At 44.4% G+C, this 27268-nt stretch overlaps 2 protein-coding genes across 3 annotated transcripts in view; one reads left to right on the forward strand and one right to left on the reverse strand.

Moving 5' to 3' along the window:
- Nucleotides 1–10693: 10693 nt before the first annotated feature.
- Nucleotides 10694–13009, forward strand: GPHB5 (glycoprotein hormone subunit beta 5). Its single transcript, XM_059848192.1, has 2 exons — nt 10694–10897; nt 12821–13009. Exons 1-2 carry the CDS (start codon nt 10694–10696, stop codon nt 13007–13009), a joined length of 393 nt encoding a protein of 130 aa, XP_059704175.1.
- A 3985-nt stretch (nt 13010–16994) lies between these two features.
- The window catches only part of RHOJ (ras homolog family member J), a 61806-nt gene continuing 51532 nt past the window's right edge, over nt 16995–27268 (reverse strand). The window contains exons 4-6 of one of the 2 annotated variants that reach the window (XR_009487066.1): nt 26323–26418; nt 22911–25040; nt 16995–19784 (exon numbers count right to left, since the gene is read on the reverse strand). Coding sequence is in view for 1 of the 2 variants with exons in the window: in XM_059850515.1 (XP_059706498.1) it covers nt 24894–25040; nt 26323–26418 (243 nt within the window). In the remaining variant the exon portion in view is untranslated. Of the gene's footprint in view, nt 25041–26322; nt 26419–27268 lie in introns of both variants that reach the window. The other variant, XM_059850515.1, reaches the window with a different exon arrangement.

Below are 27268 nucleotides of genomic sequence, written 5' to 3' on the forward strand. Positions count from 1 at the left end.
CCTGTTTTACAATGACGCCCATCAGCTCCAGAAAAAAAAGTGAATAAATGTCTGCTGCATAATCTGTGATCTGTACCTGAGCATTCAGGTAAACACTTCAGCACATGTAATGAACCCAGCCCTGGGATGTTAAGTGAGGCAGTTTTTCTGAGGCTGTCTAGACACAATGTCTGCCTACAAAAGAATTTGGTTATGAACAGGGCCTCATTGTTCAAAAGATGTTATTCTGCTGCTGGGAAAATGGAAAAGATTTTTTTTCTTTTTCTTTCAGGAGCAGGGAACTGCCCTTTCCTGGTGCAGTTGTCCTTTCATGACTGGTGTTACTAAAAATTTTCTCCTCTGAGACTATCCATTATTATTAATTACGTAAAACATGCTGTCTTGCAAAAAAACCCTGCTAACCTATTCTTTGACATGAGAAAAAAATGGAAAGCAGGCAGTATAATTTCACTTGCTTTGTTTGGAGAGATGCATCCAGGAGAGTATTTTGTATGGACTGCAGTAAGTGTCACTGTGATGCTGAGAAGCAAGGTGTGTACCATCTGTAATGGAAGTGTACCAGCACTTTGTAGACTGTGGAAAAAGGGACTTTGCATGGAATGTGCTGCTCTGCCCCACACCTGAGAGGAGAAGGAAAAATGTGGGGTTGGAATGAAGTTTTAAAGCTGGAGGTGCTACAGTGAGGTGAAAAGACCAGTCAAAATAATCTGTTCAAACATTTATCTGCCTTGAAAGATGATCAGATCTTTAAGGAATTAAGGAGACAAGGCATTTTTGAAGATGTCACAGGATAGGGCTGTCTCAGCCATGTCAGTGAAAAGCTCATTCTGGATCTCTTGACTGCCTGGGGGTGCTGATCAACAGTGCCTGACCATGAGCCAGGTATGCCCAGGTGGCCAAAAAGGCCAATAGACCTTGGCCTGTGTCAGCAACAGTGTGGCCAGCAGGAGCAGGGCAGTGATTGTCCCCTGCGCTGGGCACTGGTGAGGCTGCACCTCAGATCCTGGCCTCAGTTTTGGGCCACTCACTACAAGAATGACATTGAGGGGTTGGAACAGGAAGGACAGCAGAGCTGGAGCAGGGTCTGGAGCACAAGTCCTGTGAGGAGCAGCTGAGGGAGCTGGGGTGGGCTCAGCCTGGAGAAAAGGAGGCTCAGGGGAGACCTTCTCACTCTACAGCTCCCTGAAGGGAAGCTGTAGCCAGGTGGGGGTGGGTCGGTTTTCCCAAGGAGCAGGACAAGAGAAACCACCTCAAGCTGTGCCAGAGGACATTTAGATTGGGCATTAGGGAAAATTTCTTCACCCAACAGGTGGTCAAGCACTGACAGAGGCTGCTTGGGGACATGAAATCACCATTCCTGGAGATATTTAAAAGATTTGCAGATGTGGCAGGTGGGGACATGGTTTAGTGTGGGCTTGGCAGTGCTGGATTAACAGTTGGGTTCAGTGATCTTAATAGTATTTTCCATCCTTAATGATTCTGTGTTTTTACCTGTCCTTGTATGTGACTGTTTTAGGTTGACTTCTGTGTGAGGTTTAGAGAGGTTGTTGTCCTTCTCTTCAGGTGCTGAGGAGAAGGCAACAGAAGGAGTGGGGAGCTGTATTTAGTGCCTCCAGTAATTTCCTATTTTCATGTGCCAAACAGGTTTGGTAGAGGAGAGATTCTGAATAAGACCATGTCTGTATGAAATGCCCTGAGCCTTTTAAAAAAATGTAAGAAAATTCAGTGTCTAATGGCTTTGGTGATTAAAAACCCCTTGACAATGATGTCAAGAAGACCACACTTATAGCAGGGATCCATCCTTGGACCATGGTTTGAAGTTCCCACTTTCCTGTGACATGGAGAATCCTTTTTATTCCAGAGTTCCTCTTGGGTGAGGCAAAATCTGTGATGCTCAGCCTGCAGCCACTGTTCCTTATATATTAATTAGAAGGTTTGGAAAACCTTTGCCTGGACACGGTCCTGTGCATGCACTCAAACGACTTAAATGGGGGAAGAGAGCAGATTAGATAATTTTAATCTATCTGTCAACATTCTGGCTCCTTGGATTAAAAAAATAAGGCAATTTCTCAGTTGAAAAAGGCTGTGCAACTGTGATGTCCAGAAGCTGCCACTGATACCAGTCTCTTTAGAGACACATTATAGTTCCACCAGGGCTCTCCACTCTGTGCAGGGAATGCCACCCAAGCAAGAAGATCAGTAAATGTTGGGCTGTGGCTCTGGAGTTTGTTCTGTGTCTTCTTGGCATTCTTAGCCTCTGTGAGGAGGGTTTTCTAAAGGAAGCACAGCCCAGCAGTTTTCCCCTTTCAGTGTCAGTGGAGATTTGGCCATTGCTAACCCTGGTAAATTTAACCTACAGTGCTTGTTGCTCTTGGGTGATGCTTTACAAAATGTCCAGAAACTGGAGCCTGCAGGACACCTGATCCTCGATGCTAATTAAAGAGGCAAAACTTAAATTTAATTTTCTAGCCTTACGTTTTGAGTCAAACCCAGCATTTTATTATCATTTCAGCTTAATCTGTGAGTCACTTGTAATGCATTTTCCTTATAAAGCAACATCTGTATGTTGTATTCTTTACATGTCCAAGAAGTTCAGAGTCTTTCAGTACTTTGAGTCGAGTGGGAATCCCTGGGGTACAGTTTGGCACACACCTCTGCAAACATACCTTTTAGTTGTTTACTGCTGGGTTAAAACCTAAATGAATGATTGAGGATTTAAGCAGCTGGATTTCAACATCCATTTGCCACATGCCAGCTGCAAGCAAAGCAAGAAATTATACTTAGCCATGATTTACATATTTGACCTTTGAACTCCAGAGGATATAGCTGACATTGTCAGAGTCAAATACTGTATGAAGCTCTGAGAAACATGAAACTTGTCTTGTTAGACTGTCCAATCTTTATAAATTAATGTCTGGTTTGAAAATGTCTTTAAATGACAAAAGTGTTTTGTTTTTATCAGGATTTATCTGTCTGATCTAATTAAAGTAGACATAGATTACAAAGACTGCAGAATAAAAGGCATGCTTGAAGAAAGGCAGAGGTGTGTAGCATTAGCACCATAAAATTGAATTTGTGGTACTTTTTTTCAGTTAATCTCTATTGATTAATCCATATGCAGGAGAGTGCAGGCTCTGACCTGAACTTTCAGCTCAGGTGAAATCGTTACTACTGTGATGTCAGAATTTGTAAATAAGCTGTAAACTATAATGAATGATGCTCATTAGGAAGAAAGTCTTCCCTGAGAGAGTGATGAGACAGTCACAGTGTGATGTGCCTGTGGCAGTGATGCTCAGAGGTGAAAGATGGATCTTTGTTATCTCTCACTCTTCTTATCTTCCTCCCCTGGTAATTCTTCAGCTGCTGATAAGTTGGTGTCTCCAGACAGACAAGAGAAACCTGGGCAGCCTCTGGTACCTCAGCTGTCTCTGTATGGTGGTGGGGTTTGTTTTTGGTCTGCTGGAACATATTTTTCTTCCTGGCCTCTGTGAGCCCTGCTGGTCCCATGACATGGGGTGAATCTGCAACCACAAGGAAATTGTTAAAATCAGTGGGAATAGTGTGAAGAACTGACACTGGAAAAAGTCTGAGGACCCAAAGTGTTGTCTGAGATCCACATTTCCCCAGAGGATAAAAAGACTTCAGGCTGGAAGATTTGGTTCTATCTGCTTCTGACACTTCTTGCCTGTTACTGTCTGGGTTTGTGCAGTGCCGAGGTTTGACTTGGCCAAATGCCTCTCTGGGGTTTGGGACTCTCATCCTGTTTGTTTCCCTGGCTGGATTTGGATTAGTTCAATGGTTCTATGAGTTTATTCTGACAGGATTCACAGGAAGAGACAGTAGCTTTGTTTCAGGAATCGTCATTTCCAGCTTTGTCTAATTTGCAAACTTCACTCATCACGAAGGCAATGTTAAAAGGAAGCACTAGTAGTGATGTGAGTCACACAAGGTGTCTGTTCTCCAGTGCACTGGCCATGAACAGTAGGGAAATTATTGAATTAAGGTAATGGATCTTTGAACTTCTGTAGTTTTGATTAAGAAGCTTCATCTTCAAATTCTGAGCCCAGAGCAGCCGTGTCATTGCTTATTATTCTGTCCTAAAAGACTAAAATGTCTTTTCTAAAAAGACTATTAAAGGAAAGCTATGGAGTGCAGAAGGTACTTGAGCTAAAGTGGTTATTGTCAGCAACATAAAGTTTCTATATTTATTGGAAAAATCTTTTCCACACTGTAATGAACTCAGATCAAATCTCCAGACAATTCCCTGGTGTACAATTAGAGAGCTCAGTTCTCTCTCCCATCAATATTCAGCCAATTCCATTGGATTTGAATTCTTGAATCTAGATCCTAGACTGAATATGATCAGCATCATCACCTTGAAGGGACAGTTTGGTAGGAAAGAAAATGTGGCCTTGTTTGAGGACAATGTGAGGGTGCACACACTTCCAAAGTACCTGAGGAAATGGAGAAGGATGTTACCAACAGTGTGGTGGTGTTTGATTGCTTACTATCAGGAGCTATGCTTGACAAATACACCTTTTCCAGAGCAGCCTTAAGAAATGAGTCTCCTTACTTTCCTAAGGACCATGACAAAGGAGTTCCACAGCCTGGGCTCAGTTCTGTACCTTTACTCTCCTCCTCATCCATTCTGGATATGTGGGTTTGTGTTTGTCCCCTCACCACTGTATATATCACAACCCCTGAACCTTCAGGGAACTCCCCAGGAATGCCCCTGTTGCAGGTAAATTCTTCCTGCCAGTCAATGCTTCAGAAATGTGTCTTCAGCAGCTGTTAATCTTTGCAACATGTAACTTACAGCCACAGTAGAGTAGGACTCTGGAATCAATATTTGCACTAGTTAGACTGGGACAGATAGCACACAAACTGGTCTGGTCTTTTATTTTAAATTTTTTATTTTAACATATTTTATTTTAAATTTTGCTATCCTTTGCCAGTGGGTCAGGATGAATTTTGTTTGAACTTGTTATTTTCTAGACAATGGAGAGTCTTTACTTCCTTTTTTGCCTTTACATTTTTCCTTCTGATTTCTTCTTGCAAATCATTTTGCTCAAAGTTTAAGGTTTCAGAAACTAGCTTTTCTGAAGTAGCCTGTATATAAACATACAAAAAAGGAATGTTAGTAAATGTGTTTAAACTATATGCTTTGTCCACATAGTAACAAATCAGGTTTTTGTCCATATAGTATCAAATCAGGTTATGATCAGGTTGTGAAGTGAACTTGCAGTTCTGCTATGGATTTATCTTTATTGGAATTACCTTGTTTAGGGTGCAATACCTGTATATTAGAGATGTTATAAGGAATCTGTCAGACACTATTCTTCTCTTCCTTTTCCATCAGACTTGGAAACTACCAAATTTTAGAAGCTTCAGCTCTTCTAGTGTCTGTAGGACCTTCATTAGTCCTCTTCTGGATTAAATCCATCATAGCTACAGGCCTTTTTTAGCAGAAGAGTGTTATCTCTCTGGGATAGATGTGCCTCCAGCAAACTGTGGATTAGTGTTTTTTGTTACTGTTAAGCTTCACCCTTGGACTTCATTTTCCAAGTCTGATGGAAAAGGAAGAGAAGAATAGTGTCTGACAGATTCCTTATAACAGCCGTGCTGCTGAGGCAGTGTCTGTGCTGAAACAGCTGGGATTCTGCTGCAGTCAGCACAGAGCTTTTCCCCAGCATTTCAGATCTGCAGGCTGGATTTTACAGGTGTGCTCATTGGGCTGTTCTGCCTTTCCTAACACAGGTACCCCCACAAGCTGCAAGAAGTGTTTATCTCCTCTGTAAGAGGGCTCATTCCCCCGAGTACTGAGTGTAGTGTGATTTACTGCCATAGCAGCCTCAAGAAATCCTCTTTCCTGACTGCATTCTTGTCCCCCTAATGCTCATTCAGCCGGTGCCAGCTTGTGTTGTGTTAAGCTCAGGAAGCAAAATGAGCAGAAAGTCTTTTAAAGCAGAAGTGGCTTTGTGTGCCCGAGACCTTCAGTGGGGACTGGTGTCCCATTGTTAGCAGGGAGAGCCCACATTTATCTCATTCCTGCCCAGGAACACATTTCCTGATGGCTGCATTTTGCTCCCTGTGCTTGCACTTGGCACTGTTTCCATCAAAGCCTTTCAAGGAGCTTTACTTGCTGCCTTTGATTTTCATTTACAGATCATCTATGCCCTCTCAAGGTTAAACCTGCTTTGTCTGTCCCTTCACAAACCAACTCTTTGCCTTCTTTCAGAATGCAGAAAATGACAGAAAGTCACTCTCCAAGACAAACACACAGCAGCTGTGGGGATGGATCAAATAATCTTAATGCACTTGTTTGAAATGCTGTTTTCAGGACATAAAGGTTATATTTTTTCAAAACTACCAGCAAAGGTTAAACAACCTATTGACATAAAATCTGATGTTAACTTGTATAGGGAAAAGTTATTCTAGTGCTATTTTTTTCCCATGAGTTCATCAAATTACATCTAACATTTATAGCTATGTATCCTACCTGATAGTTTTATGACTCTGTTCTAAACTGAACACTAACCTCTCTTGGGTGCCACCTCCTGTGAACTTGGCCAGCCATCCCACACCACCTTGATTCCTCACCCATTTCTCCTTCTGTGGTGCTTTTGAACTAACACCCACTTTTCCAAACCCTTGCTGTGTGCAGTGCATTAAATATCTCCTGTCCAGTCACTGACTTCTCTTGCCTGAATGGTCCCCAGGTTCTTTTGGCCTGCCACAGCCTACATGGCTCTGTGCAGTGCTTACTGTGTGCAGCCACTCAGCATTGGTATTTCCCTTGGTCAGTCTCATTAAATAGCTCATTTCAGCTCCTTTCTCATGATCAACCCAACTTGAAATCCTACTGGTATATTTATTGATTAACTTAAATGAGATAAACTCACAGAACAGTAAGACAGCAAAAACTCTGCATGGGAAAAAGTCAGCACTTAGGCTTTTCACACAACACAACACAAATCCTTCAGGAACTGGTGTCTGTCCCACAAACAGACAGGATTTTCTAGAGACAGAATAAGTGAGAGTCTGCAATTTCTCTTTTGTTCCACTCTAAGAGGCCATTCTGTACAAATGGAGATGACAGAACAGGATCTTAGCTGGAGTCACTGAAACCAAGCTGAATTACACAAAAACTCCAGCACCTGGTTTTTTAATCCATAGAAGAAGAGGGATCTGTCAAAGCTGGTTCATCTGCCATCTGGCACGTATTTCCTGTACCTGTCTCTAATCTTGGGCTCATTTTTGCTGGTACATTTCCAGAATCAAATAAAGAGGACTTAAGCTCAGTATTTTTACTTTTACATGCTTTCCCCATAAGTCAGGAACTTTTAAACTGCATATTTTTGGAAAAGCTTTAGAAGTTTATTTTCTAGCTTTATTTTTGGTCAGTGAAAATTACAGAAAAGTAGTTTTAGGGTTATTTTAGTGGAAAGTGATCATTTTAGATCAGTGACAGGACTTGGGCTGATCCTCTTGACTTGTGATTTGTCTTTGAACTTCCTGCTTTCCCTGTTGGTTTCAGTGGTGGAAAAAGGTGTCTGGGACATTGTCTGGTGATCTGATGGAGACATTTATAACCCCTTCATTCAACATCCCACCTCCAAAATCTCACCTGATCACCCTTCACTTGAATCTGGAGTCATTTACTGCCAGTGAGATTTGGTACAATTATGAGGGCGAATATTTGGATAGAGTTTAAATAATCCCTCCCTCCTAACTTTTTAAAATTTTAATTTAAAATTCTGTTCCTTCTTTTTTTTTATTACTTTGGTGTCTGTAAAGTGAATTATTTGAAACAGTTGTTTCCCATGTCATGATGGCAATAGCACTAAATGCCTGCTGCTTTTCTGTTTTTCAAACAGTCCCTTCCCTCTTTCACTTGTTCCAATCACTGTTTCCTAATTTAGACAGAAAAGGTAGACCTTGAGAGTAAATAACCAGCCTTTTACATTCCAGCTTGTGTGGCTGCTCCAAGCTGAATAATGAAACTCAGCAAGTGCTCTGGGGTTCCCAGGGCTCTGAGAACAAGTGGGAGCTCTGCTGCTGCACCAAATGTGGGCTGCTGACCCTGGCAGTGAAACAAGGACCTTGAGCCATGGGTTATTTACCCTGAAAAAGGGAGAGCACCCTTGTGGTGTACCTTGTTTGGTCCTGAACGATTCAATATCTCATTTCCTCAATGGCAGTTTGTGTTTTCTAGAGCTCATACTACAGAAAGCCTGAATGCAATCCATCAGAAGTATGTATGGGATATTTGTAAAGTAAATTAACAAGCTCATAGTTATCACTGATTCATATTTGATAAGATGCATGTTCTGGACATCAACAGATACTGTTTTGCTTGGTTGTTGTGGTTTTTTCCTCTACTCTTTTTTTGCTCTCTACTTATTTTGTTCCCTCTAAAACACAGCATCATCCTGTGGGGTCCATAATCCCTGACACTTGCCCTGTCTTTTCTGGATTGTTCTGGGTCCCGGAGCTGGGAGTCACTGTCCATTCATGGTGGAAAGGAAGGGAGGTGACTTTTTCCAGGCCACTGTGTGAGCTTATGGCTGCACTTCTTTCTCCCGCTCATCTTTTATGAACTCACTGACCAGCAAGTTTTTCACAGAACCAACTTCCTCAGCTGCTCCCTGTCCTGTGGACAGCTGAGAATTGGGTTTGCACAGTGAAGGCAGAGGACAATGATTTCTAAATTTCCTTTCACAGTGGAACTTACCTGTGTTTCAGCTGCCTAGCTCACCAAGAGAAGAACACTTTCCCTGTAAGCTCACACCTCCTCCCCCCATCCCTTGCCCTTGCTTGTACAAAGAAGTCAAGTAAAAAAAGATCTTCTGCAGCTGACAAAAATCCAGGCAATTTTTTGTACAAGCATCTGAGAAGTCTCCCTTGAGGATATTTATTTAGGGATTGTAAATTAGAGGGGTAATGATAATTTCAGAGCCAGCTTCCAATTCCTTCACAAAGGTGTTGACATTCCATTATGGAAAAGAAGATCCATTTTGCCCCAGTGCCTGCTCATAATTTCACTCACCGAGATACTCCTTTTTTGATCAGATTATGAAACAATAACTTGCAAAAACAATAAGTCCCTTGAAGCTAATCACAGCTGGAAAATGGAGTCTTGCTTTACAGTCAATGGCTTTGATGCCTTGGGTGGTACAAGTAAGGATCTGCCTTGATTGACAAGACCCTTTCTATAAATTTGAGCAATTAGACATCCCAGTAGCAGCTGCTGGGGAGACCTACTGGTCACAAAGCTGACAGAGATTGCAGCACAGGTCTCCTGCTGCTCACTCTGACATCCTGAAACACCATCTGCAATTTAAAACTGCAAAAGAAATTCTGACTCCAACAAGTTAGGTGAGTGCATGTCTGTGTTTGCTCCCTGTCATGGCTCTGGCTCATGAATAAAGCAGCAGGATTTGCTAAAGTGGCAAAGGATAAATGTTTGATTTGCTCTGAAGTTTGTCTATTTTGCTATACATTTTTTTTTTTAAAATAAGGAGTTTTAGCATTTTTTTACCCTGTTGAAGGCTATTTATAATCATACTCTTTAATCACATGTAAGACTCTAGTGTATACCTGGTGACATATATGATGCAAACATCATGTGCTGATCAGAAGCTCTGATTTAGGAAGTTTAAATCATTTTGTTTAAGAGGAGCCTAGAGACTCAACCATCAGCCAGGCAAATGGCAGTCCCAGCTCACTTAATTTTGGTCTGTCCAGCTGAGGACAGATGCCAGCACACACCAGTCCATGCCCCATGACGTACATGACTTTCTCAAAATTCACTGTCAAATCTGGGGTTTCTAAGATAGATGTATTTAAATGCAGTGATAGTATGTGAATTGTAGAATGGACTTTGTGGCTCAGAGTACTTCCCAGCTCTCTTTTTTTGACAGAAGAGCTGTTCCAGAGAGGTTGCTCACTTTCTTTGCTGAGACAGAAGGTCAACAAGTACCAGAGGGTTTGGTGAGCACTGGGCTGCTCAGGTGTGAGGAGTTCAGGGTTCCTGAACCTCGGCCATGTCCCCCATCTGCCCAGCTCTGATCACTGGCTTGGCAGCCTGGGCTGGGTGTGAGCTGTGCTGAAGGGACAGCCAGCCCCTCTGGCTGCAGCCCTGCGAGAGGAATGGCACCAGTCCACTGCACTGGGCACTGGTAATACTCCAGTATTTTTATTTTCCTTTATTTTTACTCAATTACTCTCCAGTAATGCTTCTGGGAGATGCTGAGATTATAGCACAAATTCAAGGGATACTTGGCTCCCATCTGTGCAGCTCTTGGCTTTTTATGAGCTCAGGACAGCCCAAGCAGGGTGGTAGAAAAGCATATGCTGCAAAACAAATCTGCAATGTGGAGATTTCAGTGGGGCTGAAGCATGGGCTGGTGATTTATGTCTTCCAGGCAAACTCCCACTGCTCTGCAGGGAAAGCCTTCACCCTGCTGCATTCTGTGACAAACCTTTTTACTGAGCTTTTCCACTTCTGGGAGTAGTGACCCCTCATTCCTCCACCTGCCCATCTTCTCCCAGGCTGACTGAGGATGAGGTTTGAAGGGAGGAAGGGCTTCCCCTGCTTCAGCTGAGCCCATCCACTTGCACTTCTTGCAGCGGCCCTGCTGGGCTGTGCTGGCTCTCCCAACCCTGCCCTCCTCTCCCCTCTGCCCTCAGCATGAAGCTGCCCTGGCTGATCCCCGGAGCTCTGCTCGTCCTGCTGCTGCCCGGCCGCGCCGCCGCCGCCGCGGCCTCGGGCCTGGACCTGCGGACGTTCGTGGGCTGCGCCGTGAGGGAATTCACCTTCCTGGCCAGGAAACCCGGCTGCCGCGGGCTCCGGGTCACCACGGACGCCTGCTGGGGACGCTGCGAGACCTGGGAGGTGAGGCTGTGCCACAGGGACACCCCTGGCTGGTGTCTGCCCCCCAGAAAAGCCCTCTCATGACACCCAGTGCCCATGGCCGCCTGGCTGCGCTGTCAGCGTTTGTTGTGGGCTGTCCCCTCCCTCCTGCCACTGGCCCACAGGGCAATGGAAGCCATGTGATGATATTAATGAAGCCCTTATGTAATGCTCTTACTACGCAGTCTGAAAGCCTCTTACAGCTTGAACACTTAAGGAGAGGGGGACTTTATTACTTAGCTTGAAAAAAAAGTATTCCTTGGAGATTAGGATGGAGCTACCAATTAATGGGTAATATATTTTGTTCCAAAATGCAGATCCCAAAGATAATGTCTGTTTCTAATTTGGTCCCATTTTAAGTCACAGCCCTGAATAAATACAAAGTGCTTAAGTTTTAGGGGTGTAGAGAGGGAGAAAGAAGGAACATAAGTACATCCACACGCAGGTCAGAGAACAAGTTTCTGACTGTCTGCCATTCAGCAACTGGAAAGCTCAAGGGGCCAATCCCAGTTTAGTTTATTCAGAAAACCTCAGAGGGATTTTGTCCACGTGAAGACAAGGACTCTACATAAGTGACCAGAGGAGGAGCGGGGTCTGTTTGCCAACCCTGACTCCCCTTCTTCATGACTTGGTGGGATGAGAGGAAAGGCCACCAGTGGCAGATTCCATGCTGGGATAAGGTCCCTGTGAGGGATCTCTTGACTCCCCTTCTTCATGACTTGGTGGGATGAGAGGAAAGGCCACCAGTGGCAGATTCCATGCTGGGATAAGGTCCCTGTGAGGGATCTCTTGACTCCCCTTCTTCATGACTTGGTGGGATGAGGGGAAAGGCCACCAGTGGCAGATTCCATGCTGGGATAAGGTCCCTGTGAGGGATCTCTCGACCCCTGCTTCCCCCTACTCCCAAGCTCAGACCTTTCAGCCTCTCCTGCTGTACTGCAGTACCCCTGGGGTGTAGCTCAGCTGGATGCACCAGGCTGTGGATTCAACAGTTTCCAGAAGGCACCACAATGTGTTTGGATGGGCCTTTGTAAGAGGGAAGGTTTCTGCACATCTTCTTGCTGAAATGTTGTATTTGTTCTCTCCCACTTTTTTGGTTCCCAGGGAGGGCTCTTTGCACAGCGCAGAGGCAAAGAAATTAAAATGTCTCCTGGCTGAGAGACATTAGGCAGTGGGCTCCCATTCTTGTGTGTCCTGCCCATCCTGGAGTCTTTGGAAAATGGGTGCCCCTGTTAAGGAGAAACTGATTTTTCAGCATAACCAACATCACTGTGATACCAAATGGCAGGGTGGGTTTCAAGGCCTTCAGGCTTCCATCATCTGATGGCTGAGGTCTCTGGCCAAGCTGATTTACTCCAGAGGAATTGAAGACTTCTCTGCTGGCTTCTGTGTTGAGAGCTATCCCCACAGTGTACAGCCATTAGGATTTGTGGGAAGTGCAGCCTGACAGGGAAGACTGGTCTGGCTGAGAAAAAACCCCAGCCCTTGGCACCTGGATGTACCCCTGCTCTTAGGCAGCTTGTGCACATGAAGGGTTTCCAGCAGAATGTGTTTAATGGAAAATCAATGCTCTTGGAAGAAAGCAGCTGCTCTTGGTAGCATTTGGTCGAAACACTCATACTCTGCTAAAAAACAACTTTTGGGGTAATCTTTTGTCTTCCTTCAAGCAGGTTTTAATTGGTAGTTTATGCTTTAAGCAAACTGAAACACATACATGCACCCACTCCCCTCCATGGCAGGACTCCAAGAGGCAAGCGTTGAAGGATGTAGCCTAAAATTTATTTCCACGGCCCCTTCCACCTGATCCAGTAGCTCCTCTATTCACACAAAATCCCCTGGAGGAAACTGGGGCTCCAGATGTTGGTCTTGCACATCTTGCCTGAGGCCACCATTTCTCCCCTCCAGAAACCAATCCTGGAGCCTCCTTACATCGAGTCCCACCACCGGATCTGCACCTACAACGAGACCAGGATGGTGACGGTGAAGCTGCCCAGGTGTGCCCCTGACGTGGACCCCTTCTACACCTACCCGGTGGCCATCCGCTGTGACTGTGACATCTGCTCCACTGCCACCACCGAGTGTGAGACCTACTGACCTCCGTCCCAGCTTAGGCAAGGAGGGGTCAAATTCTCCCCCAGCTTCATAGCCTTGGTACCTCCAGCATTCTGGAAGGTATAAATCAGCCCAGAATTTGATCTCTCCTTGTAATGCTGCTGCTCACTGACTTCTCTGGGCAGATGGGGCTTAATCCCCTCTCCTCATGCTGCTCAAAGCATTATTGCTGTAGAAACCCACAGCCTTACAATAGCAAATCCCATGGTAAAAAGAAATGTTGCAGTTTCCTTTCCTCCTCATCAGCTTTTCACTCTGTGTGACCCTTCTCCCTGCACAAAGTGCACATGGACTGAGCAGCCACTGGGGTGTGGAAACACCCCACAAAGGCATTGCCTCCTCCACAACAGCCTGATTCATCTGGGGTTTAGTTTCTTCCCAGTAACATAAATGCAGTTACCAACACTTCCACCACCTCCCCCTCCCAGCCCCATTAGTTAATCTTACCCTGCAGTCATTCAGGAATAACAGTCAAAGAAAAAGGTCTCAAGGCCAATGAAATGGAAATAAGTATTCAGATCACTACCTTGAAATTAGGGAGAATGCATACTCAGCTCTGACTCAGCCAAGGACTTAAGCTCGTGATTAAGTGTTTTGCTTAATATCAGTGGACTTTTACAGCTGAGCATGTATTTCAGTGCTTTGCTTTATTGGAACTATTTTGTTGAAAAAAACCCAAAAAACTTACCTCACAAGGGACAGTTCCTGAAAATAAGAAAAAAAAGATAGATACACATTATGTGCAGAACCATCTGCTTTTGTCCAGGGATTGGAGGGGAAATGGCTTCACATGGTGAGACTCTGCAGAGCCCAAGGCATCTCTCCTGACAATTTCCAGAGTCAGAGGGGCCAAGCCAAAACGCAACGATCTTGGTTTGGTTTCAGTGAGCCCCTGGCTGAGGTGGTGGGAAAGAGGGAGCTAAGGAAGGGTGTTCCCACAGCTCCCTGAAACCTGCTCCTCTGAGGGTGCACACAGAGCTGGGGGACCGCCAGATGTGTGTGCAGGAAAGCTGTGCAGTGTCCAGTAATGGTGGGTGAGAAAAGTCCAGCACATAGGACAGTTTGCACCTCCTCAGATCCACTCTTTACAAACGAGGGGGACACCTGGGAGCTGCCACAAGAGCCCCCTGTGACCACAGCCACACAAGTGCCTTTGTTACCTGGTTCCCACCTGCAGGAGGACACACATTCATCCCTCATTTCTCCCCTGGGCAAAATGGGAAATAAAGTGAACGAAGGAAGATTTGCCAAGTGGGAGAGGCCCAAAGGAGCTCACAAAACAAAGACACCTTCTCAGATAGCCATTAGGAGAGAATTGCTGCTCAGAGTAATACCTGCACCTGTCTCCCCCCACTCAGTGCCTTGTCTCCTGAAAGCAGTCACCTTCATTTACAGGGATGCATGCTTGAAACTACCCCAGGTGTCCTATCCACACTCAGACAGTAATTTATTGGTTGATATAATTTTTTTTAATCTGTAAAATCTGTACTATGACTGAGTAGGAAGATCACCCTACCTTCTGTAGTTCTGAATAGAGACTACTATGTCCAACAGCATCAGGAGCAGGTTTTTTTGCTGATGGAGAGTTTAACTACCCTTTAAAAAGTCCTCATGTTTTGTTTCAAATTGCACCTCACAATCCCTCTGATACTGTCAATTGGCATTACAGTTAGTATGGGAAACCTGCAAATTGTTTTGTGTCCTTAATAAACCCCAAAACTGTAGCATGAAAGCAATTTCAAGCAATGTGTCCCTCCTTTTCTCTGTGTAGAGATTTCTCACATAGAATATCTATAAGCTCCTGCAAACTCTTTACCAGAGCTGTGAACACCTGCAAAACATCTCCTCGGTGTGAAGTCATTTCCTTCACTGAATTTCTCTGATGGAGTCTGGCTGTGCTTCAGTCTCAGGATTAGAGGCAGAGTTAGAAAGTGGCAAACTTCCTTCCTTTGCAGCCAGCAGGAAATCAGGGCTGTACTCGGACACGGTGAGACAGTAGAAACCTCAGCAAGTGATCAGAGCAAAACACTGCAGGGTGGGAAAAGGGTTTTGACTGAGGCAGCCAGCCTGGGGAACAGAAGGGGGAGGTGGGAAGGATGTACTGACTGAAACCAAGTCAGCAAAATGAGATGATCTTTCAAGGAGGAGAGCAAAAGAGATGCTGTAAATCTGCCCTGAGTGACAGAAGTCCAATCAACACCAGATTGCAAATGTGGAACTTTTCCCCCAGAAGTCATTACATGAGTAGGTCTTAATTCTGTTAAATTCATATAATTTTTAATACGTAAAATTACAGAATAGTTCGAGTTGTTTCTAGTCCAGCCTGTCTGCAAAGAGCAGGAATGTTCTTCCACTAGACCAGATTCCTCAGAGCCCTGTCCTACCTCACCTGCAATGTTTCCAGGGATGGGACATCCCCCACTTCTCTAGCCAGTGTTTCACCATCCTCACTGTAAAAAGCTTCTTGTATAAATCAGCCCTCTTTTTGTTTAAAACCATTACTCCTTGTCCTGTCACAACCTGTGACCAGGTCTTTAGTTTTCACATCCTTAATGCTGCAGCTGGGGTGGAACGTCCTGCCCAGAATTTGGAAGCAGCCAACACAGCCCACACATTTCAGAGCATGAGAAGCTTCTTCCCAGACAAATGTCCCCTCCTTGGGAGCATTTTAATGCTCTTTAAAAGCCATTGATTTAGATGTCACCACCCAACCTGCCCAAAGCAGTTGAACAGCTTGTCTGTCTTTGGCAAGGAGTGTTTGTCACAAAGGGCAGTGACACGTCAGGCATTCTCTGTCCCATGAAAAGCAGTGGATTTCTTTGTGCCTCAGTTTCCCTTTTGGACACTGTGAATGATGCTGCAGATGATTTTTTCCTCTCTACAGTGGGTTCTGCAGTATATGGGCTGTGAGGCCCCTTGTGCCCAGTCACATCTGTATCCTGCAGTGCACTCAGTGCCTTCAGGATAAATAGAAATTAATAGGTTTATTGTAGACATGAATAGGTTTATTGTAGCTCATTGAACCTGAACAGCAGTGGTCACTGCTGTGCAGTGCTTTGATTTGTCAAAATGCCCTCCTGTTCCATGACATTCACAGCAGTCCACTCTCAGCTCCCCTGCAGCTGGTGTGCCCAGCCCCGATGACCATGCCAGAAATCCGTGTATTTACCCCATACAGAGCTGAGTTGCCATGAGAGGGAGGGCAGGATGCCTCCCTGGATGGGTGTTCCCTACACTGACTGGATTTCTCTTTGGGAGATGGGAAAAGCTGCTGCCTCCTGCTCTCATTGTAGTCACATGAAAACACTGGAACCAGCACCCAGGCACAGAGCAAAGCCTGTCTCACTCAAAATCCTGCTGGGGAGTGTAGCCAGCCATGGGTATTCAGGGAAATGTGGAAGCATCAGGGCTGCATGGCTCCATCCTTCCCTTGGCTACATCCACACAGCCTCATCTGGCAGCAATTTAGGAATTTTCTGCTCTGGGGGATTCCTTTGGCACATTGCAGTTAACCCCAGACATGTGGGTCCTCCGTGCCACTTCTTCCCAGATAAAATCAGACCATGGAAAGTCTGGTGAGTAATGCCACCTTCCTCTGGGGAAGGTGAATAAAATATATTCCAGGCTGTATGCTCTTGGATTGTCCTGGCTCCTCTGAGGATGTATCCATTTATAGCAGCCAGGGATTTGGGCTGCAGTTCCTCTTTATTAGGAATAAACCTTGATATGCTTTGTCTTTTCTCTGCAAGTGCTGCAGGCAGGGCTAGTTAAACCTGCTGAGGTTCACAAGCTGCAGGAACATGAAAAGAGCCTTCCTCTGGTAAAACTTGCTTTGGTCCAACCAAGATGAGGGATGTTGTTCAGGAATGCTGGGATTTCTAGGCTTAACCTGAAGACCAGACCAGCTAGTCAATGAGATTGCTTCTGGTCTTGAAACGAATTTTAATGAACAGCTGGGCAACGAAGGCACTTTTAAAAATTTTTGGTAATTTATTTTGTTATTTTTAAAAAAAACAAGATCCACATCTCTGCACTGAATCCCTGGAAGACTGGAGCCAGTCATATTCTTATTTCCAGACCATCAGGGCTGTCTTTCCTCATATAAATTCTTCATCACCATAAGCCTTTCACTTTCCCTCCTGACACTACCTGCCCTGGCTGCTGGACCACAGGGTGCACAGCTCATCATCTTCCTTGCCAATATGTTGGTAGGTGTTTTTTCTACCTGAAAAGTCCTGCAAGGTGCATGTGATTAGCATCTGGGAAAATAAGCACAGCAGCACACCTCCCCAAAAGGATGCTGTCAAAATACTTTGAAACGCATTTATTTTGTTAAAATAAACTATGTACAATAAATGATATTATTGTGCATTACAATATACAGTAATTACATGTTTAAAAGATGATAAACAAAAGAGTACAGAATTATGTGCTGTAAATAGGAAATTAATAATGTTTACATGATTTTTAAACTATGCAGAACACATTTGCTTGAAAACGGAATTTCCTTGGTTTGAAATTGTTTTGCTTTGAATTCTGAAGATTTGGTTAATCTTTGGAAAAAGGCATACCACTCAAAAGTCAGACATACTCTTTTAGTGCCCATCCTTTGGTTTCACCAATCCCATATTCCAGCAATATTGCACACAGCAACTTTTGAGAAAAATTAAGTTGCTCACATCAAGAAAGTGACTCTTTCTCCTAACTGGCTAAAACCTGACTGGTGATGAGTAAGGTCCTGATTTGTGTTGAGGTCATTACATCTACTTCACAAATTCAATCAGAATAACTTGTTGAACTGTTAGTTTTAAGCATTTCTTAAGGAATAATTTTAAATATTACTATTAAGTAAGCACAAAAAGAAAGGAATGAAATGTCCTTGTCTTTGTGTTCTTGAGGAGCAGAGAATCTCTGTGCAGTGAAATTTTTGCATTTGTAGAAGTGCATCAACATCATGACACATTAAACTGGATTCAGTTGTCCTCACACTCCATCTCCCTGCTCCTCCCTGCAGCCTTCTTTGAAGTCCTCCCAGTCTCGAGGTGCTGCTGAGCCCCAGGTACCCAGGTGTGACTCCACAGAGGCACCTCCCAGCCCATTCACCAGCCTCAATTCATGTCTTTTGGGGCATCAGGGCCACCGCACCATGTCCTCCTCTGTAGCATTTCCCACCTGGCACCCTGGGCTTGGGTCACTTCTGCTCATGAGTGAAGAAGAATTTGCCAGTGGCTTTCCCTTCTCACATACCTTTTTTTATTGCTTATCAGTGAATTAATATTTACAAGCTTGGGGAGAGTTTGGGCTCATTTGCTCCCTGCTGACAGGGCAGTTCAGTGCCTGCCAGGTCTGTGATGCAGTTAGAGCAGCTGCCTATTTAGGGGAAAAATACTGACATGATAGCCACACTCTGGATATGATTTACCCACAAACTACTTTGACAGGCATCAGGCAAATTTTTCTGCATGTTATCAATACAAACAAATGTTGTATTGGAAGATCTGGAAACTGTAGACTGGTGACAACTGTTTACTCTGAATTCATTAACCTCCAATCAAAGTCAAAACTCATCAGAGCTGGTATCTGTGAGAGCTCAAACTGATCTTCACCAAAACCACATCAAACCTGGTGTCCCGAATGGCATGAGATGAAATTAAGTGACAGCAATGAGGTTAGGGTCTTTAAGCAAAGATAACCATATATCTTGAATATTACACTGTTAATAAAATGTAACTTTCATCTTCAGCTCTGTAGTGGTTGAACTGAGGTGTTTCAGATCCAGCCTCCAAAGGTGAGATCAGCAAAGTCTTTGGATGCCCCAATGCCTTTCAGGAGTCCTTAACCAGCAGCAAGAAGGTATAAAGGATTCTTGGACCTGGCTCAGTGTATCTGTGTGCTCAAAGCTTGGTCAGCCAAGATAAAAGGTCAGAAAAGGAGGAAACATAAAGACTCAAACATTTTCCACATTAGTTATGTGGAAAACCCGATTGAAATTTTCCATTGCCTTCATGAGAATTGAAATGAAGCCAACACAGAGCATCTTTGAAAATCCCACCCTACCATTATAGTTAGAAGCAGCCAAACACTGCATTATAGTCTGTACAATCTGAAAAGGGATGGGAATCCATATTTTCAAAGTTGAAGAGATTTTTCCCCACTGACAGCAATTCACATGATTTTTTGCTTGTTACTCTGGGTTTCTGAACTAACTTTCCTCTTACAATGAGCTTCTGACTCTTTTTGCTGTTATGGTGTGGCTCCTGGAACTGCCCAAGAAAACAGATTTTTGTTCCCTTGTTTCTGAAAGCTTTAACTGAAACAAAGAAAAGAGAATTTGAAGATTTTTTTATTGTTGCTGTTCTAGTTATGGGCGCCCCTTTAACATCTTAAAATGAAATTTAAGGTTTAGGATCAAACTGACTAATTGTGGCTCTGGGCCCTGATTTTGCAGCTCTCCCCCGAAGCAGAAGTGATTCTGTTGCATTCATGACTTGGTGATTTTGTCCTGACTTTTTGATGCAAAAATATTTCTGTTCCTGTTTTGTTTTGATAGGTGAAGACAGCTGAGATCACAAGCCACTACCGAAATCAGTGGGAGGCTTTTTCCTGCTTTCAGATGGTCTTTATTCACAAGAAGGAAAATAAACAGTCATAGTGGAAATTTGTCTTCATTTTTGCAAAGAGCTCAAATGTGACTAGAAGTTATCTGACGTAGGTCACTCCACGCTCACCTCCTGTCACAGCAGATGCTCCTCCAGTCCTATAGAGTTGTGAACCAACAAAATGTTCTGTTATTTCCAGATTTTCCTTTTTAATGTAGGATAAAACAACATTACAGGTCCTCCTCAGGGAAAAAGAAAATACATGGAGAAAGGCATGTGCAGCCACATTCCTACATTCTCCCTCTTTGTTTAACAAATGGTCCTTGGGCCAACGTGAGCATATGGATTGCTTTGTGGGAGAAGACAAATGTGCTTTTAGACAAACCTGGCCTGAGACAGATTGATGCCACTGCAAATTATTTTTAATCCAGATGAGGTTTCCATGTGGTGAGTGAAGAGGTATTCGCTGTGTCACTTGGGGAAGAAAGGTACAGGAAAAGGTCACAGGCTCTAAGCAAGGTATAAAAGCAGATGGGCAACTTTCATATATGAATTAAAGGGAGAGATAGGCTGCCCAGGGAAGTGATTGGGCTACCATTCCTGGAGGGATTCAAAAGAACACAGGCCACCACTACTAGAGCAGCTGGCAGAGGTTTTCTGGTAATTAAACTGCAAGGACAGATCACCAATCAACCTCCCTCATGACCTGAGCAGTACTAGTGGGATGCACTGAGACATGAACAACTTGGAGACAGTTCCTTGTGAAGAGAGATTCTCTTCAGTATGAGGAGGACTGCCAAAATCTGTATCTTTAATAAAAGTATTTGGAATAACTTTATTTCATATTAAGATGCAGTGCAATATTTAATTCTGTGTCTATTTTGAATGCTTTGAGTGCTTCAAAAGAGAAAAAAGGTGACAAATATCAATGTCAGCTGCTGAAAGGATTGTTTTGATTGTCATACTGGACTTGGGGTGATTTCTGTACCTACACAGGGTGTATATCCAGTTGAACAAATGAGAATGGACCTGAGTGAGGTTAGAGCCTTGTTTCTCCCTTCTCCCCAACGTTTCAGAGCTCTGGGAGGCACAGGACAAACTGTGAGTTTTTGTGGGACCTCCTTCAAGTCATCCTGGAAGTGGCAGGACTGTCCCTGTCCCACTCTCCTGGTGTTTTCACAGGGCTCTGAAGGGCAGAGGCATCTGCAGGTGGTTTTAATGTGGTAACAACTCTCTGATGAATTGAGATCGCTCTCAAATAACTCTAATCTCTCCTTACAGGGGTTTGCATGAAAATACTTTGGGCACTCTGTTTGAAACTGCAGCTTCAGGTTAAGAACTCTTGGTAGAACAGGAAGGTTTCAGAAGAGGCCAAAGGAGATGAGTTTTACAGGATCCAGCAAGTTTCCTGTAAGTTGTGAGTGCTTTTGAAATGACAGCAGACCATTAGCAAAGGCAGGTCTGTCAGAAAAGGCTTTGACATCAGCTGCATTAAAGGGACGTTGTCAAATAAGTTCCAGGGATGGTTTCTAACCTTTATGACTCTCCTTAACAATGTTCCTTTTAAGGTGAAATTGGGATCTGATTTCTAGCTCATCTCACAGTGAGTAAACCCATCTCCTTTCACCTGGCAGTCCTTTATTGATTTTCTTTCCTTATTACTAATGGTGCTTGAAAAATAACTTGAAGTTTATATCTGTGGCCTTATGCCTGCACTTGCACTATGTCTGGTGTTGTGGTTTTTCTGAAAATAAGCTTTACTGCCTTTCACACACCATCTGCTGCTTTTAAAAAAGGCATTAGGTATGACTTGCCAGATAGTCAATGACTCTTCTTACATCTGCCTACAATCCCTTTCTAAAGCCTCTTGGCCTGTGCTGTCCCTGCCTCCCCACAAAAATAGTGTAACAGGGCAGATCCTGGAGAAATTGCCACATTTCAGGGACAGGTGTGTGTACATATCCTAACACAGGAATAATGTCTATGGGACCTGCATTAAACATGGCTTTTCAAAAAACATTTATTTTTGCTGGAAGGAAAATTAAAATAAATTGAGTGCAGAGGCCATTTCTCAGTGGATTGTAACCACTGTTCCTCTCTTACAGCTCCCAGAATTCAAATTTTGGTCAAAATCAGTTTGAAAAACTTGAAGTTTTACCACCTCACAAGCTTGACATGCTCCATTTTGTAAGTTCAAGGAAACCCCTGCTTAGCCTTAGCATTTTTTGTATGTATATTAACACTTTTCTGTCTGCTTCCTCTGTGCAAGGATTTGCTCAGGATGCTGCAGTTTAACACATTAGGACAGCAGCATTTTAGCTTCTCCTTCACCATATGTTTTGTAGTTTATTTCCCTCAAACCACTGCAGTTACATTAATGCTACAACTTCCCGCTTGATTTTTGATTTTACTGCCAATCCTGTGCCATTCCATTAAGATTAACAATCACCCCTGGTACTCAGTGGCAGGCAAAAAAAAAAAAAAAAAAGATTATTTGTGGCATTCACTGCTGCAGGCCAGGGTGCTCCATTTCACTTTTCCAGTGTGCTTGTTACGTTAGGATGAGCTCAGCTGTCACTCTGGATTTTCTATTTCCTCTATTTCCACATTTTTTGAAGCTCTAAGAAAACCAGGCAGCTCCAACCTGAGCCCTTGAATTGTGCTTCAGCTAAACCAGACTTCACCTTCTTCCACCAGAGACTCATACATCACTCTCCAGCAACCTACATGAGCTAAACCAATCATCCTAATTAATTTCCACTGAAGTAAAGGGCAGCACAGTGCAGATATAATTTCCCTGAAATCTCTTCAAGGCCTTTTTGTTGTTGTTGTTGTTTCAGTGGACTTCTAGTCATGTTGTAAGCCTAAATAATAATTGATTTAATCCATGCCTAGTTCTCCTCATACTCTAATATATTTTTACACATTATAGTTCAGCTGATAGGCAGTGTCCTGTTGAGGTGAACACTCACTGCTCTGCCTGGGGATGGACACAACCTCTGTGGCATGGCATGGACTCCTGCACCTCACTCTGAGCTGGCCTTTAGTAGCCAGGCCATCTGAAGTACATGCCTGGGACATATTAAAACCAAACAGAAAATATGCACAAAAAATCACCAGCAATGAGGGGAATTTGTCTATCTCAGATATGGCACAGCTGTGTTTTCATCCATGTTTGTGTGCAAGGGGAAAGGGATGGTGAGTGGAAGCCACTGGGTAAAAAAAGAGCAAAGCATTTGCCTCAAGTCTGATGGCTTTGGTCAGAGAGAACTGTTGATTTCTACCTGGAAATGTTTTGGGGTGTCAGAGCTGGTTTCTGTCACTGTCCATGGTAAACTGGGGTTGGAATTAGATGATCTTTGAGGTCCCTTCCAACTCAAACCATCCTACAATTTTAGGAAATTGAATTAGTGCTGAGGGTGGAGCTCAGATCCGTGAGCCTGGTCCTGATGCAGGACTGGGCACTGCACCAAGCTTGGTCCCTTCCATGTGGCCTGGGTGCTGTTCCCATGTCCTGCTGCAGACACTCTGGCCAAAAGCAGGTCTGGAGCTGCCTGGCTTGTCTGGTGGCAGGTGTGTTCTCAGTCAGGACATTGTGCTTCCCAAGGGGAGAGGGCTGCCAGTCTCCTGGGATGGGGTGCAGAGGGGAGCAGGGCCTGTGCCCCCTGGCTGGGGCTGTTGTCCTACTGCTGTCACTTCCTCCCTCCTGGCACTCCTGGACACATTGGCTACAGACACAGCTTCTGCAAGGAGTTACATCTTCAAACTTGTGTGCTGGTGCTGGGATTTCCTGCTTGGGGAATGAAATCCAGGACAAGACAGATTTGTGGCACTGCCAGGGTACTCAGAGGCAGCTGCAAGTAACAAGACACCCTTGAGTTCACCTCTGAGTGTCTGTGTGCTGTGAAGTGCAAAGCTGCAGGGTCCTGGGAGAGGCTTGAATCACAAGGCACAATTTCCCCAGCTGCAAGGGGAGGTCACAGGAGCTTCCCTTCCCCTGTGGGCTGGGCTTCCCATCTCCATGCTGTTGACTGCAGCCCATCAGCTGCCACTCGTGGAAAAGTCCACTCCTGAGGACCTCAGCCACACTATGGAACAGCACTCTCTGTGGAGATGGAAAAATGGGAGCAGGGAGAGAAGAAACGAATGGGAGGAGGGAGGCTACAAAAAGTCAACAAGTTCACAACTCCACTTTGATGAGGTTTTTTACAGAAATACTTCATAAAAAAAGGATAATTTTAAGGCAGTTGGATCACCCCAAAGCACTTAAAGTTGGTATGACCTTTGGCTTGATTTTTTTTTTTTTTCTATTCTTGGCTGTTGGGTGAGATGTAGAAATCCAGCTGATCTGTAAAGGTAAATTCTCAGTTGCCATGGCAATGTGTCTCGTTCTTGTTCTCACTTGGTAGAGATATTGTTCCATGCTGCTATTTCATGTCTAGGGCAACATTCTTTGGTGGCAGAATTTCTTTGTTTCAGTACATTAATGCTACAACTCTGTACTTCCTTTCCCAGCTTAAGGAAACATGGCTCAGCCTGAACATTCTTCTGTAAAAATACAGTTATTTGCATTTTTTTTTTTTTAGTTGTAAGAACATTCCTTGAGTCTGGAGGTAAATGTTGATCCATTTTGATAGCTTGGGTGCAGCAACAACCTGATGCTGTGAAGTTTCACCATTAAGTGAAAATAAACTGCAATCACTCCACCTTTGCTTTCATGTGGTTTGAACAAACTAAAGTATCTCCTGAACTAGCAAGTCTTAGAAAAGAAAAGCAATTTTAAAGTATATCTTACCTATAGTGTATATCTTACATATTAGATTTCTACAGATCTCCATGTGCTTTCAGTCAATTCAGATTCAATTCCTAAGGACTACAAATTCCTAATTTTGATCAATTCTTACTTAAGGCCACAAAAGGAGTTTCTCCTGTTTCTTTTGCTGTCTTTAGCTCTTTTTTTTTGTCACAAGCCACCTTCACCTTATTCCTAAGGTGGGGAGCCAAGCAGGCATCCTGGTTTCTGTTGGTGTATTCTGCAGCACTGGGAACAGGCTGCCAAACAGCTCTGGAGGGTTAGGAAAGCACAGAGACAGGAGATGGCCAAGGGTGATACAGCTTGGAGGTTTCACAGCATGGAGAGCTCCTATATTTGGGTAAGAAGGACCCTTTTCTTCTCATGCTCCCCGTTTCAATTGTGTGTGACCTTCATTGCCTTTCTAACCTGCTTGGTTTCACTGAACTCAGCTGGCTCTGCTTCCCAGGGGACGTCACACAAGGGTGCAGCACCTGTGGCACTTTGCACAGCGCTTCTTCTTCTTCTTGGGGTGGAAAATGGTCATGATTGCCTCATCAAAGACAGTCTTAAGGCCTTTCTGTGTGAGTGCTGAGCACTCCAGATAGCACTGGGCTCCGATCTGAAAGAGAGGAGGGAAAATGAGAGTGAGTATCCACTGTTGGGAGACACAGAGTGATGCTGTTTCAGCATCTTTCTACATTTAGAAAGGGGTCAGACCATATCTCTGTTTTGTATTTGGCTGTATCTGGGGTGAAGGGACAAGCTCATGTGGCCATCCTGAGGAATCAGCATCAACATGAGTATCTCACCACTTGGGGGTGAAAGGCTGCAGGAATTCTCTGCACAACCCTCCAGAGAGAGGGGGGCTGAACCCATGTTTGAGGGCTGGACCAGGGGCTTGGCCTCCTGCCTGTGCACCTGGGGAGGCTTCTGAGGAAATGCTGGGTTGGAGTTGGACCCTTCACACACTGGGCTCTGCTCCCCTGAGCTGTCACTCTTGTGTCCTGCCTCTGCCAGTCCCAGGAAGCTGCTACCTGGAGAGGGCTTCCAGCTGGCTTCTGGGAATGGGGAAGCATCATTCTGAGATAGGAGTCTCCAGGGTATGCTGGCATGACACAAACACCCACAGAAGCCTGGGAAAGCAGCCTCAGCTTATTCAGCAGCCTTGTGGCTTATTCAGCTTGTTCTGCTCGTGGATGCTCTGATTTTAGTGCCAGGGACAGTAATAGCACCTACAGCATAGGAGGACAAGGCCAGGATCCAGAATCCTGCACCCCAGGGCTTGGGGAGTGCTTCTAACCCCCTGCCTTTCCAGGAGAAATGTACAGTCTCACAGAAGCTTTGGGAGCACCTTCTCTGCTGCCTGCAGTGCAATGAATAAGTGGGAATCCAGTTGTCTGTGCTTTTGTAAGGGATAGGGAGGAGTTTGATAGGAGGTGGCTTGACAGCAAAGAGGGGTTTGCCACATGCATCTCCTGGCAGAACCCTGAGCAAGAAACACGATATAACAGGCAGTAAAATCTGCTGTGATGCCCCTTTGCCACCTGTGTTCCTCCATGCTTTTCTTAGAGCTTGGTCATGGCGCCTGCCAGAGATCAGAAGTGTTTGGGCCATTCTCTCTGACACATGGTGTGATTTTTGAGGTTGTCATGTGCATGCGCAGGAATTGGACTCATTGACCCTTTTGGGTCCCTTCCCACTCAGGATATTCTATGTTCCAGCTGGTTCTGCAGCAGAAGTGCAGGTTCAGGGGTCACAAGGTGTGCCTGGGTCCAGCCTGTTTGAACAGAGGCTCCAATCTCTGTCTGGGGCCAAGGGGCCTTGGGGGACCCTTGAAGGAAAGAAACCCAGAGGAAAGCTGTGATCAGTCAGCCTCATGAGGCACCAGAAGAAGCTGTTACCTCCTTGGCCAGCTTCACTCCGTGCTCATAGGTGAGTGGTTTCTCCTTCATGTACAGCAGCCGCGCCAAAGTTTTGGGATCATCCCGGAGGTCGATCTAGGGCAAAACACACAAAATCTGTGCTGTGATTCTTGAGGCAGATACTCATGGCTTTACATCAGGGCAGCTGTATCACTCCTCAACTCAGGTGATACTTCAGAAATGAATTGCACATTTACCTACCTTTTGTCTTTCAGTTTACCATGAATTAGCTCTCCTTTGCGGGTTGGTGGGCCACAGCTCAGATGGGTATGGAAGAACCCCTCTGGTGGGGGAAGCTGCTGCAGCCCTGCACTGCATCCCCCAAACCCCACCCTGACAGGCCAGACTGACACAGTTCAGTCTGACTTGAAACAAAATCCTTTGTTTCCACGGAAAACATCAAAGGGAAGTATTCTGGCATTTCAAACCTGTCCATTTTCAGACTGTGTGATCCAAAGGATAATGCTTTTATTTTTAAAAGGGTGTTTTAGATTATTCCAGTGTAGAAAACAAAGACTGTTTGAATTATTTGCCTTTCCTGTGGCATGAAGTCTTTGATTTTGACCAGAATTTGATCTGTTTCTCTAATTTGACTTAGGTTACTGTCCAGTGCTCTGACATTTTCCATGTGGTTGTATCTCTACCCTCACAGTCTCTATCCACTCTCTCTTGGTAACAAACCCATATTTAAGCCATTTTTATTTGATTGACAGATTAATAGATGTTAAGGCCAAAATAAAGGGGTTTGATCATTCAGTCTGACAATTACTGTTACACAAGCAGGATGGTGAGTCACCAGTTGTAATGTCGATGCAAAAGCATGAAGGGAGGCTACTTCCTTCCTGTGTCATTTGGCTGATTACTCCCATTCTTAAAATTTAGTTTGAAGTTTAGCTTCAGCTTCTGGCCACAAACTTTGATGGTT

This window comes from Haemorhous mexicanus, chromosome 6, assembly GCF_027477595.1.
Source record: "Haemorhous mexicanus isolate bHaeMex1 chromosome 6, bHaeMex1.pri, whole genome shotgun sequence".
Lineage (NCBI taxonomy): Eukaryota > Metazoa > Chordata > Aves > Passeriformes > Fringillidae > Haemorhous > Haemorhous mexicanus.